Here is a 13,542-nt window from a genome sequence, read left to right on the forward strand (position 1 = left end):
ATAATGAATACAAAAACATATGGTGATTAGCATGCAGTACTACTCTTACAATTTCCTCCAAGATGTGGTAAAAATTGTAAGAATATGATGTTCTATGCAATTACTATTTCTAAATTCCTCCGCATTTGCTTGAACTATTTTGATCAATGTTTGAAACTTTTTGCTAGCACTTCTTGCGTTTTTGCCTCAAGATGAATGAGTTGCTTTGGAAAAAGTCTGACAAGGAAGAGAAGAATTGTTGAATAAAGTATCAATTGCTGTTTTCTTTGTGCACAAAAAGTATTCTCAGTTTTATGATATTACGGTTGAACCACATGTCACATGGACTATATGTCCTTACAACCTTTCTGGGCCTTGAAAGTGGTAGTTACGTTGCTATCTATACAGGGTCAGAAAGCTCTCGGATTGCTTCAAAAATATCTTAATTTGTGTTCTGAAGGTTTTACGGGTTTGACATTAGGGCGAGTAAATAACAACAGAATTTTATTTTTTGGGTGAACTATCCCTTTAAGAGCTGAATAACCTTGCTTTAACATTTTCTGCAATTCCTCCTAATTCAGTAAGGCACTGTAAGACATGTTTTTCAGGAAATGTCTTGATTATACCTGCGCACGCAGCACAGTAGAAAAGTGTGATCAAATCATGGCCATAATCATGCCATGTCACAGCCTCTAGGGTCCCCTGTCAAACAGTGGGCACAGCATGATGGATCGCTCATAAACAGCGCACTGCGTCATCCTTGATTAACTGCCATAAAAAAAACACAGCAAGGAGGAGGGAGGGTCGTCCACTGGGGTCTGAGATGATATTTCTTAGCATTAATCTCCGGAAGATGGCTAGGCGCTGTCAGAGCAATGGCGATGATTTGAAACCATCTTCCTTTCACCACTGAACACTGAATGGCGTTCAGGAGGAAAGAGAGACGGGCTGATAGCAGGTAGTTATTTAACATTTGAGTGTTTCATGTCAAATAAATAACACCATGCCTGCTCCTGCGTCCCCAATGAATTCACCCATGACGATCAACGAGTGATACAAATCTTCCCTGAATGATGTTTACTCTCTCTCACACACACACACACACACACACACACACACACACACACACACACACACACACACACACACACACACACACACACACACACACACACACACACACACACACACACTCACCCACACTAGCACATACAGCCTCACAACTTTTAAACCTAAATTAAATGCAAGTTGACTCATCTATAACCTTTACCCACTCGGGCCAAGTTGCAGTGCAATTTAAACATCATTGCACTAAAAATACAGTTAAGTCAGCATCTGCTAAGCTTTGCACAGAATCTTAAACAGTTTAGTACAGTGGTGCCCAAATTTGGTCCTGGAGGGCCAGTGTCCTGCAGAGTTTAGCTCCAACCCCAGTTGAACACACCTGGAGCAGCTAATCAAGCTCTTACTAGGCATGCTAGAAACATCCCAACAAATGTGTTGATGCAAGTTGGAGCTAAACTCTGCAGGACACCGGTCATCCAGGACCGAGTTTGGGCACCCCTGGTTTAGTTTCTTTTTTTGGCTATAATTGGTGAAAAAGTGTGCACTAAAGCAAGAACCCCCAAATATGAAATTGATGCTTTGGTTTGTGGTCAACATAAAATTTTACAATGTAATAAGCTGAAGGAAAAGTTCGTCTCACTTGGGACAAGCACTTCAAAGCCTTGAGACACTGAGCAGCCTGCCGAAGTATGGACAGATGGAAAACCGCATCGCCCAACACCTTTTGGATCCTACTGTGGGATGTTGGGTATACTGTTGTGGGATGTTGTTGCTAAATGCTGTTGATTCTGCATCTACACAAACAGAAGAGGGCTCTTGCTCTCGTTCAGAGATGAGAAGGGCTCTCAAGCAATTCTGAGGACATCACTAATGATAAAAGTCATCCTGAGGAGTGATCAAAATCATTGGTGCTCAACCAGAGGGCATTAGCAAACTTCTGAAGGGGGACTTGAAATTATTTAAAATGACACAAAACAAGCATTAAAATAAGCCAAAAGTGTAACACTTTACTATAAGGCTCCATTTGTTAACATTAACATCAGCTTACACTAAAAATACTTCTAAGGCATTTAGTTAAAGTTAAATTCAACATTTGGCAATACAGTATTGAAATCAAAAAGTACCTGTTATTATTTTATGGATACATATGCATTTTTCTAGTAATGCCAAGCTCAAAAAAATTCCCCCCAAAATCCTTATCCAATAAATCATGAACAACTGGAGACTCCTAGAGCCTTAGAGTCAAAAAGGTTGAGAAGCACTGATCTAAATGATCCCTCCAGGAACATGTCAGAGAGAAAGGGTGATTGCCATAACTGTCGTCATCGCTCACTTCTCATGGAATCGTGGGTGGATGTGTTCTGGTTTAGAAACATTGTCTACCTGTGTCCCTCTAAGGTGGCCGTCCTTCAATATTCGACACTAAAGCAATCATTAGAAAAGCAAGGACACATGTAGGAGATTTTCCTCAAGGGATTCAAATGAAAGTTCTCATTATTTTTAATCACTGTTGTAAGACGGCGGCCAGTGAAGCATTCAAACAGGACACTGAGAGTTTACACCATAAAACTCAAGCACAACCAGTTACCATTGATTACATCATGCTCCGGGCATGTTGAAAAACCGGTCAATTATTTCCTTGGCCTGAAAACAGCAAAACTCAACTCTGGAGAACACATGAAATCGCTCTCTATTGCATACAGACAGCATTATATTTAGCTTGAGAGTTTGTTCTTCAGCATGGCCTTGAATTTATACAGGTGTAGAAAACTTATGAATGGTGAATGCTATTGGAAAGGACATAAAGCCTGAAAATGGACTTCCTGTCCACATTCCCAGGACAAACCAGTACAAAACCAGGACAGAATCTCATCCTTTGCTTTTAAGGAGATGGAGTTGAACACGCTGAAATCTGCTCATCTAAACCAACAGTTGACAATAACAGAACAGGAATGTGCCCACAAAATCATGTTTTCACAGAAGAATAGAGACCATCACAAACAAGATCATATATTAGTTTATGTATGTTTGTGGTCAAAGTCAAGTTAATCAGTATAAGGTGCGTTTCTTTAAAAAAATAATAGCTTTTTTAAACCAAGGCTGCATATATTTTATCAAAATACAGTAAAAATAATAATACTGTGAAATATTACTGTAATGTATTATTATTATTTTTAAACAGAATAATGTAATTTATTTCTGTGATGGAATAGCTGAATTTTCAGCAGCCTTCAGAAATAATTTTAATATGCTGATTTGGTGCTCAAGAAACAGCTGTGCTGTTTAATATTTGAGGAAACTGCAATACATTTTTTTTTTACAGGATGAATAAAAGCACAAATGAACAGCATTTATTGAAAAGAAGAATTTCTTGCAACTGTAAAAACGGTCATTTTTGGCCAATTTTATTAGTCCTTGCTGAATAAAGGTTTTAATTTAATTAAAAAAAAACTTATTGACCACTTACTTTTAAACAGTAGTGTATATTTATTTAAATATATAATTAAATTATATTCAAATATATAACAGACCAAACAACATACATGGGAAGCATATTTTGAACAAAACAGCAAACGAGTCCACTATTATAAATATTAGTGTTGTCAAATGATTAATCACATCTAAAATAAAATGATTTGTTTACATAATATATGTGTGTGTATTGTGTATATTTATTATGTATATAAACAGACACACATGCATGTATATATTTAATAAAAAATATGTTATGTTTATATTAAATATATTTACATCTAAATTAAATTACATTATTATAAATATATACATGAAAACACATGTAGATATTTTAGAAATGTATACTCCACTTGTGTGTATTTACATATAAATAATAAATATACACAGTACAAATATATATTATGTAAACCAATTTTTTTATTTATTTTGGATGCGATTAATCAAAATTAATTGTTTGAAAGCACTAATAAATATATTTATATACTCAATAAATCTTGCTGGTTTCAGGCATCAAATCCTTGTGCAGCATGTACCGACTTTCTTGCCAGATGTCATGGGAAGACAAGAAATCACTAACCAGAACTGGTGAGTATGAAATGATCCGTCAAACTAAAGTCCCAAGAGTCGAGATATTTCATGTAGATGGAAAGGCCCCAGTAAAAGTCACCCACTGTGACATGCACATCGGATAGATTTACTTCTACACCCAGGAAACTACGACGAGACCAAGGGCACTTAGTGACTCATGGAGGGATCATTAACCAAACCCACCTCCCTCCCACATGGCCAAAGGCTAGGACTTCGCCAAGCATTTACTGGGTTTATCAGTGAGGAACTCACTGGCTTCGAGGCTGCGACATTAATAACTCAGACCTTGAGATCCTTTAGGCATGTTACAGAGACTGTATGAATCACACAATGTGAACGCCATCTGCTCTGAACTATTTCAAGTCAGCAGAGGAGGTATATGCCAAATAAAAGAGTATGCAGTACAAACATCCAGCACACTTGTCTCCCTTAATTAACATAAAAAACATGGTGAGTCAGCTACTGATGCTGCAACTACACAGTAATGTAGCCCACATTCATTTTTTTTGCTACGGTATTCTACAGACTTTGAAAGCAGTACTTTAAGAGTGAAGCAAACCAATGTTCAACATCAACTGAGATGACCTAGTTACAGAACTCGCTTTGAAATTCCGTTTTCTTCTTTTTCATCTGCAATTAATTCAGCTCGTAATCTATACAGGCTCCAACCAAACTTTGCTTTGTAGAAACATTTTAGCCTTAAAGGTATAGTTCACCCCAAAATGTAAATTCAAATCCAAACATGCAGCATTTTTTTTTTATTATTATTATTTTTTTTTTTACATGTTTCCTTTTGAACTCTTTTTACATGTTCACTGTCGAAACAGACCCCATTGCCTTTCATTGAAGGGACAAAAAACAGACTTTTTCTTCTTTTGTGTTACACAGAAAAAAGTCATATTAGTTCGTAAGGACATGAAGGTAAGAAAATGATGAGTATTTATTGAATATAAATTTTTGGGTGAAATATCACTTTAAATTTCACTTTAAGGGACATTTCTGAGCTTTTGGTCGCTTAGCTGGCTTGTCAGTTCAACCTCTGAATCCAACAAGTGAACTTATTTCCCATTATAAGACTTTATTTACATTAAATTGAGCATTGCAGCTCTTGCATACTAAATTGGTCTTATACATTGGTTGGGAAACATGTTGATATGTGCAGAATACACGTAGATTACACTTTCTCACATCTATGCATCTTGCAAACACTAGTGGTTCCTTCTGCAAATATATCAAATTTAGACTGTGTTCTCAACAAGTGAATAACATGCCCACAAGAAATAATCCTTGTCTCTCAGAGCTCCTACACACGGTTTCGTACCATCATATGTTCCACTCTCCAGTAGCAGGCCGCTCTCTTCCAGCACACGAAACTCCCCCACGCTGATGAAATTATAGTCCACTCCTGGAACCTCCCCTTCGCGAGGCTGCCTCGTGGTACCTGCCAAACACACAGAATGATCAGTAACAAATTATTAGAAGAATGCCCTTTTTGTGTTAAGGTATTACTTTTTATATATTATTTGTTATATTTATAATATTATTAATATTATTATTATTAGTATTTTTTGTTAAAAGGAAGTTGGCACTGAAATTTTCTTGGGTATTTTTTTTTTTTATAATTTTGAATGCCTTTTATGTACAGATTTGATCACTTAACACTTATATATATATATATAATTTAGAACAGTAATTATGCCGTTAATTATGCCATTAAGTCTCACACATTTATCCAAAGCGACTGAAAAATAAGTAATACATAAAGCGATTAATCATAAATTAATTTATTATTGATTCATCTTCTTTATATAATTATCTACAGTACATGTAAAGTCAGATACTGTATCATAAAAATCTCACAATTCCAACCCCCAAAACAAGTGCATTAAATGTAAACTAAATCATTCCTGGATATTTAACCTCACTCATCAAACAAAAGCTGACAAAGATTTTATGACTCAAATGTAAAACTCAATTGCATTAAATTATTAAGATAAATATAAAGAAATACAAACTAATCTGAGTGTTGACCTCATTTCCTCTTCTGCAAAAGGAACTGCAAACAGAAACTCTCTGCAAACATTCTGTCACTGAACAAAAGACAACATGGCTAAGTTTTGGGCGCCTTTATTGTTGTCCTCTGTACACGAGAGAACACAGTGAATCATCTGCATCCATATTCTGCTGTAGTGTCTCTTTTTCGATTGCAACTACAGTCAACATAATGCTTGCGTTATCACTAAAGTTTGTCAAAGTTGACAGTCGCACAGTAGCTTTACTGTGGGGCAAGAGCCCAGATGCCAGTTTCTGTGCTGGAGGAAGATAAACAAACAATTAGCTCTGCAGTTTGCACAAGCTACACAGAACACCGCCAGCTGCTAAAGCACCGTACCATCCACCCCAGCATGATGCCGCACAAGCCTGCGCGGCTCAGAACGTCACAAAGAAAAGGCCCTCTTCTCCTAAAACAATTCCTGCTCTTCAAAGACTGCTTTGAAGCACAAAATCTTTCTTACAAAAAAAAAATGGAAGTTAGTGTACAGCTTTCACATATGAATTCTGTATTTTTATATCATACAGAAGACATCAAGCATCAAAGAGGTAATTAATTATATTCAAAGCTCATTATGTACTCATGGTCAGATGTGAGATCCCTTAACAAGCTCTGGAAAAGTTTAAACTCTTAAAGTGTAGTTTAAACCCCCCCCCCCCCCGCAAATCTTTAAGATTGACCACCTAGGGTCACCTAGCACTTTTTTTTTTTGCATTAATTTTTTTTTTTTATATATATCTGCGGATGAGGCATAGAGGGGTTAGCGTTGAGCTATAACAGATATTAATGCTAGCAGGAGGAGGGAGGGAGATGGAGGCTTCAGTCGAGCTTCAAAGATTATGTGGCAATTTGGACTCAAGGCGTTCTTCTTCCCCCCCTTTTTTTCGAAGGACATGGCTTTAATGACTGTTCTGCCCCCGTGTCCAGAGAGACATGTGCAACACTTCCAATCCAGAAGTTTTCAGATGAGCACAGAGTTTGATGGACAGGGCGGTCAGTGCTTCATGAAGGGAACCGATTTCAGACCCCACTTCAGTGGCCACATTTGTAAAGTAAAAAAAAATTAAATAAAGTCAAATTTTCTTCTGTAAACTGTAAACAATAAAGTATCAACTTAAGAAATCAGTGAGTCTGTGAGAGAACTGGATCATTGAAAAATTCTTTCTTTTGAGCTTGATCCTTTTTAATGAAGCAGTTGATCCATTTATAAACCGTAATGAATGAATCATTCAGATGGATTCTCTATTCATTTATTCAATAATAATAATAATAATTGAAAGAAATAATCTTTCAAGAGAAAGTGTCTAGGCACAGGGATTATGCGTAATGTGCCACTGCCTTAAAGTAATAGTTTATTCAAAAATGCAAAACGTTACTTTGTACTTACTAGACATCTATAAACCTTAAACCTTTGGACAAAAGTTTTGTTATATTCAAAAATGGTTCTTTAGACTATTAAAAGTTTTTTTTTGTTTTTTTAACAATAAACTGTTCTTTTAAGAAAAGTTTCATGAAAAGTTCATTGAAGAACACACTGTGAAATCCCTCCCTTTTTTAATGGTATGTGGAACACAAGCAAATGTATTTTGAAGAATAACACTGGCACCCCTTCATTGTTATTTCTGGCTGAGCTTTCTCTTTAAACCTGAGCAATTGAGCAATGTATTATTAAACACTGACTGCTAGAAAATGGTAATACTGCTCTTCACTGTGCTTCACCTTTACTGCGATTAATAACTTGTTATTAAACCATTATTTGATTATTTTCCTTGACTGAACCTGGACGATGAACTATGACAGTTCATTCTGACATTACTTCTACTACCATAACTATTTAATATAAGTAGACCTGTCCATCATCTGACTCTCAGCCTGATGCTTGTGATTATACTGGATGGAAAAGTGTGAATCAATGGAGGACTGTGTGTTGAGTCATGGGCCTGAACAGACCGTAACACGGGCAGTGGATGAGAATGACATTAGAGATTCCAGGTGGGCCCACACACTGAGCAATATTGAGCCACAGCAAAGGAAACATCTGCTCAGGCCTGGTGTCCATTAAAATCCCAAATTACAAAGAGTCACATGCCTGGTGCAGGACTCACTAAATGGAAACAGCACAAACTATATCACATCTCTAAATTAACAGAGACTACATTTTTACATTTACTCAAGAAAAAAGCCTGTAAAATTTACTGGTGCATAACTTGCTGATACAACACTATTTGGCTGCAGTTAATATATGATTAAAGTCATAAAATTCCATTCCCAAGTGTGATATTCTGGTCTTTGTGGCTCTGGAATTTCTTTGTTGTGTGGTGCATATGAGCAGGGGTGGACTTACCCATTAGGCAAAGGTAGGCGACCGCCTTGGGCCCGCTAAGGCCAGGGGGCCCCCTAAAATGCTTTACATATAGGAGTTAGGCATTGAGCCTTTACACATGAACACTTGCCTTTTACTGTCTTGCCACTTGCCTAGACTGTCATCTAAAGTATGTTTCTTGTACACATTTATTTTTTTAATCCATTGTCAAATTATTTCAAATTTCTTAAATATTAATAATAATAATAAAATATATATGTCAGCTTTATATCGGCTATCGGCCCCTCTGCTTTCCAAGATATCGGCATCGGATGTCAAAAAAGTAGTTGTTTCCACTGTTAGGAAAAACTGCAAGTGATCGTGCCGTCGTCTCCACGTCCTGCAGAGCATGCTTCAGTTTTAGTTCTCCACAAAAATGTCTAGGTTAAACATTTAAACTAACATTGTGATATGCTTGAACTGTGTTATATCTATAGATTTTATTTTAGGCAAGTCGTGGTGATTTGAGAAGGCTAAATTGATCAAATATATAGTACATAATCAATTCACTGTCTGCCGCTGGCCTAAAAAAAAAAAAAAAAGGACATTTAACGAACAAAAAAATCCTCTGAAAATTTTTCTAAATTGACTTTTTAGCTGAAACTATAAACTTTTTGGGGGGTGAAAATGGGAAAAAGACGGGCTATGGCCTATATTTGAGGCCCATGTAGGGCTCTAATTCACTACATCCAATGCTGTTTTGTTCTCATCTCTGAGCATGCTCTTGATATATGTATTTAAAGCTATTTAACATGTACATGAAAAATGTAGAAACATTGGACACAACTATGGGGCACCATTGTGCAGCAGCAACCATCAAAACAAAAAAGGTGAAAATGTATAGGGCCACAATTCCTATATTTTGCCTGGGGCCCCCAATTCACTAAATTCACCCCTGCATATGAGAAGATATTCAGAAGAACATTTTTACCATTTTTTGTCCATGAAATGTCCAATAATAGTCAAAGTGGTCAAAAAACAAACAAACAAATGTTAGATCATTTAAATTTCACTACAGGAAATAAAAAAAAACCACCAAGACATATTTTCAGTTCTGTTTCCAAAAGAAAAAAGTCAAAACTTGTTTGGAATTACAAAAAGGGTGAGTATATAATTACATAACTTCCATTTTCAGGAAAATTTTCCTTAAATAGTTAGCATTAAATGTTTTTTAAAATCTCTAACCCTAAGTATGATATGCCATATTAATGATGGTAAATACCTTAAACAGCACTAATTAAAAGATTACACCACAGCCCGAGAGAAATAAGCACTTATTAAGGATGTGCGAGGAATTAAGGCATATGTTTCACTAATTCACTGGTTTGTGGCCAGACCACATACTGTATTCTGCACAACAAAAGAGCAAAACTCATTCTGTGATTATGTACTGGTTTATTGGCATTGATGTTGTTAAAGAAAAAAGATGGTTGTCTGTTCCAGACAGTCTGTAACTGAAAACTGATGCCAAGAAACTACTGAGCCAATACTGGCAAGTAGTTCTACATTACCCAACAGGTTTAATCGATCATGATTATGTGACATTAGCTCAAACAGTACAGACGTTGGAAGTATGGAAACTGAAATTGTCACAAAACAAACAGGGAGAGGGAGAGAGAAGGAATAAACTGTCCTCAAGTACGCATCAGCAGCCTCGGGAATCTGCTTGTTAAAACAGCAATCACACCAAGAACAATAACTGAAATGGTAAGTATATTATCATCCACATTAACAGACGATAGGGTTCTATTTATAACACGCGTGCGGCCGTGCGCTGTAGTTCTGTCTTCTGCCTCTTTAAATACTCAAGCTCTTCAGTAAATTCAGTTTGCATGTAAATGTTTTTATTATTTATCAACTGGGAGAAAAAAAAACTCTCTGAAAGTGATTCCAATGACATTATTTCTCTGTGTTATCATTTTAGTTGTGGTATGAAATTCTCTATTCTTATAGAATTAGAATGAATATTAAACTCTACAATTAGAATTATAGTAATCATCATTGCTGTGAACGCTGTGACTCATGATGCTCAGCTGGGTGAAGAGTCTGTTCTACCAGGTGAGGGCAGAATGGAGAGGAAGAGCATGTGAACAACCCTAAAAAACACATGCTGAGTCTACTCACTCTTTTAGCATTCCCTTTAGAAGAAATTACTGCGTTAAAACTAACACTCGGCACTAGCACTTCTGGGTTCTAAAGAGCTGTTTTAGATTAGATGCTCATTTAAATTCAGCTGAAAATGACCAAAAAGTGCTGTGGGGTTGAAACACCATTTCCAGCTTTGTTTAGTGGACAAGGAGAAATATGTTTTTCACACAGATCACGAGTCGGATTCTATTTATCAGATTGTATTTGCTCTAATAAAAACAATTTAATTTTTTAGAAGGCTTGTGAACTGAGAAATCAAAATATCCATTGTAATTTTAACTTATTTTAAAAACAGCTTATATAGATGGCAGTCTGCAAAAACGACAGGTTGTGGATTGTAGCACTTTATGACATAATAGTGTGGCTAAACCCCACCTCCACAGAAGATCATCAACACCTGCTTCTGCATCGCTGCCTGTTGAGCCCCGCCCACCGAATCGTGCATGAGGTGTAAATAACAAGAGAGGCAAAAGCAGGTCTACTTTATTTTTAATGAAGCGTCAGTAAGAACTTGGTCCTTTGTTCATTTCAATTAACCACGGATTCGTTTATAAAGGCACAATTTGTAAACAATTAAAATAAACGGACAATAATAAATTATATACTGCTTAACAGATCATCAGAACTGCAATACTGATAAACCCGGAAGTGGGTGATTGTCTGTAATAATTTCATCTACTGTTCATCACACAGTGCACTATATGGGAAACCGGGAGTCATTTCATATGCAACTACAATGCTGACTCTAATATTACCAGTCTAAAGCGTTCACAGCACCCATCATACCACCCTTTGAAATTAGGGACTGAAGACGTGTTACTGACACCATAATTATTGTCCGAGCAGCCGGAGTCATGGCAGAATCATCTGAGTGTGACCTGCACGAACACATTTAATGAGTTCTAAGGATCTGAGCGAGGTCAGACGTGTGAATGTGTGTGGTACTCACAGGGAATGGTGCGCAGGTACAGGTTATCTCTGATCACCTGCTGGAGCTTGTGGTCCAAAGAGCCTTTCTGGAACTGCAGGCTGAGGTAATGACGCAGATCTGTGTTTAACACATTACCTGCAGAGACACATTGAATTTGGGTAAACTTTGGGTAGTTTGAGTACAAAAACAGCATTTGTTAACTATTTTGCATCCATATTGTGACGATTGAAACAGGATATTTATCAATATAATACAAAATATGTAGGTTTGTCTTGTGTCAGCCATTGAATTTATTCTTCAGAAATTGATTGGATCAAGCTAAAGTGCTCTCTATATGACAGATTAGAGCAGAGGAGTTATATATATGATGTATGTATTTATTTATATATTTGAGTACCAAATCAGCATATTATTATGATTTCTGAACGATCATATGACACTGGAAACTGGAGTAATGGCTCCTGAAAATTTAACTTTGTAATCACAGGAATAAATAACCTTTTTAAATATATTCAGATGGAAAAGTTATTTTAAATTCTAATATCATTTCACAATATAACGGTTTTCATTGTATTATTAATCAAATAAATGCAGCCTTAGTGAGCATAGGAGACTTCTTAAAACAATTACCATTTTAAATTAATTTATGATCACCCCCCCCCCCCCCCCCCACAAAAAAATGGTTCTTGATAAGAAGAGCATTATTTGCTTAAAAGTTTTGCAAACTGCCATTAAATAAACTTGTAGAATGATATATGCGTTAAATGATTTATATTTTTATACAGAATTTTAATAATCTGTGACTGAGTTCTGCTCATTAGCAACAGCTGTGCGGGTGGCAAACAAAAAGCAAACAAACAAAAGTGAAAAGCTGTCAGTTGCAAATGAGGTGAACATAACTAAATCATGGTAAAATCTGGAAACTGTCCCAGTCTTCCTTCTGATTAAATGACAACCTTGAGATGTGCAGCAGGAGGTCCAGCTGTTTCTACAGCTACAAAAAAAATATTTACTGGCTTCCTTTCACGAGCATCCAGATGTGTGAATGTGAGATGAGTGCTAACAAAACAATGCAGGTCGCTCTTGCAGCAAAAATGACAGGAGTTCAGGTGGAGTTCAAGGAAGTGTGGAGGCGGTGCAAGTCATCCTGGAGGAAGGAGGGGAGGAGAAGACCCTCTGAATTAAAGAATGAGAGAATCGGAGCCAAGTTTCCCCTGGCGAATTAAATATGGGAGGGAGGGGTCTCTTTTAGCAGCTCCAATCTCCAGCTGTTGGTATTACGCAGCTGATGATCTCTGGGTTTGAGGGGATATGCTTTGAATCTGTGCCAGTCACATGACTGCTGCATCAATAAGCATTGTTTCGGACCTCACAGCTGCTGAACCCGTCTGGCTGTCCTCACAGACCTGTGTGATCATGGATCCTGACACACTCCGGCATATAATTACAGGTAAAATGGGTCAAGCTGCACCTTTTCAAAGTCCTGACATCTGGAATCAGCATGTGCGGTTAATGTGGAGTCCAAAAGTTTGCAGAGCTCAACACAGACAATTTTTTCCCCCTCTGTAGTTCAACATTTTTACTGGTCTCACTACAAATGAATGTTTTTTTTATTTTGTTTTATTTTGCAAATGAATGTTTTTTAATTTTATATTGCAAGACATAAAAATAATAGATGTCAAAGATCAGTGAATGTAAAACTTTAATTGGCAGTGCAGCAGTTTTTAGCTTCAAATTTTCTTTACAAAAATAAAATGTGAGTTGAAGATATTATATGATATTATTTTACAGAAAACCATATAATATATTTATTTTAAAAAAAAGTGTAGTGAAAAAAAAGCAGTGGAGTTGAAACTCTTTTCAGACTGGCTCCAGGTCATTGTGAAGTAAACAGAAAGTGTTCACATCTTGAAAAGGAATAAGAAATATTTTGAATTTTCT

The 13,542-nt window shown here is 36.5% G+C and overlaps 1 protein-coding gene across 4 annotated transcripts in view; it reads right to left on the reverse strand.

Moving 5' to 3' along the window:
- magi3a (membrane associated guanylate kinase, WW and PDZ domain containing 3a) overlaps positions 1-13,542 on the reverse strand; it is a 120,609-nt gene that overhangs the window by 40,532 nt on the left and 66,535 nt on the right. For all 4 annotated transcript variants that reach the window (XM_052595041.1, XM_052595040.1, XM_052595039.1 and 1 more), the window contains 2 exons: positions 11,620-11,736; positions 5,429-5,548 (listed from right to left, as the gene is read on the reverse strand). In XM_052595041.1, coding sequence (XP_052451001.1) covers positions 5,429-5,548; positions 11,620-11,736 — 237 coding nt within the window. The remainder of the gene's footprint in view (positions 1-5,428; positions 5,549-11,619; positions 11,737-13,542) is intronic.

This window comes from Carassius gibelio, chromosome B23 (assembly GCF_023724105.1).
Source record: "Carassius gibelio isolate Cgi1373 ecotype wild population from Czech Republic chromosome B23, carGib1.2-hapl.c, whole genome shotgun sequence".
NCBI lineage: Eukaryota > Metazoa > Chordata > Actinopteri > Cypriniformes > Cyprinidae > Carassius > Carassius gibelio.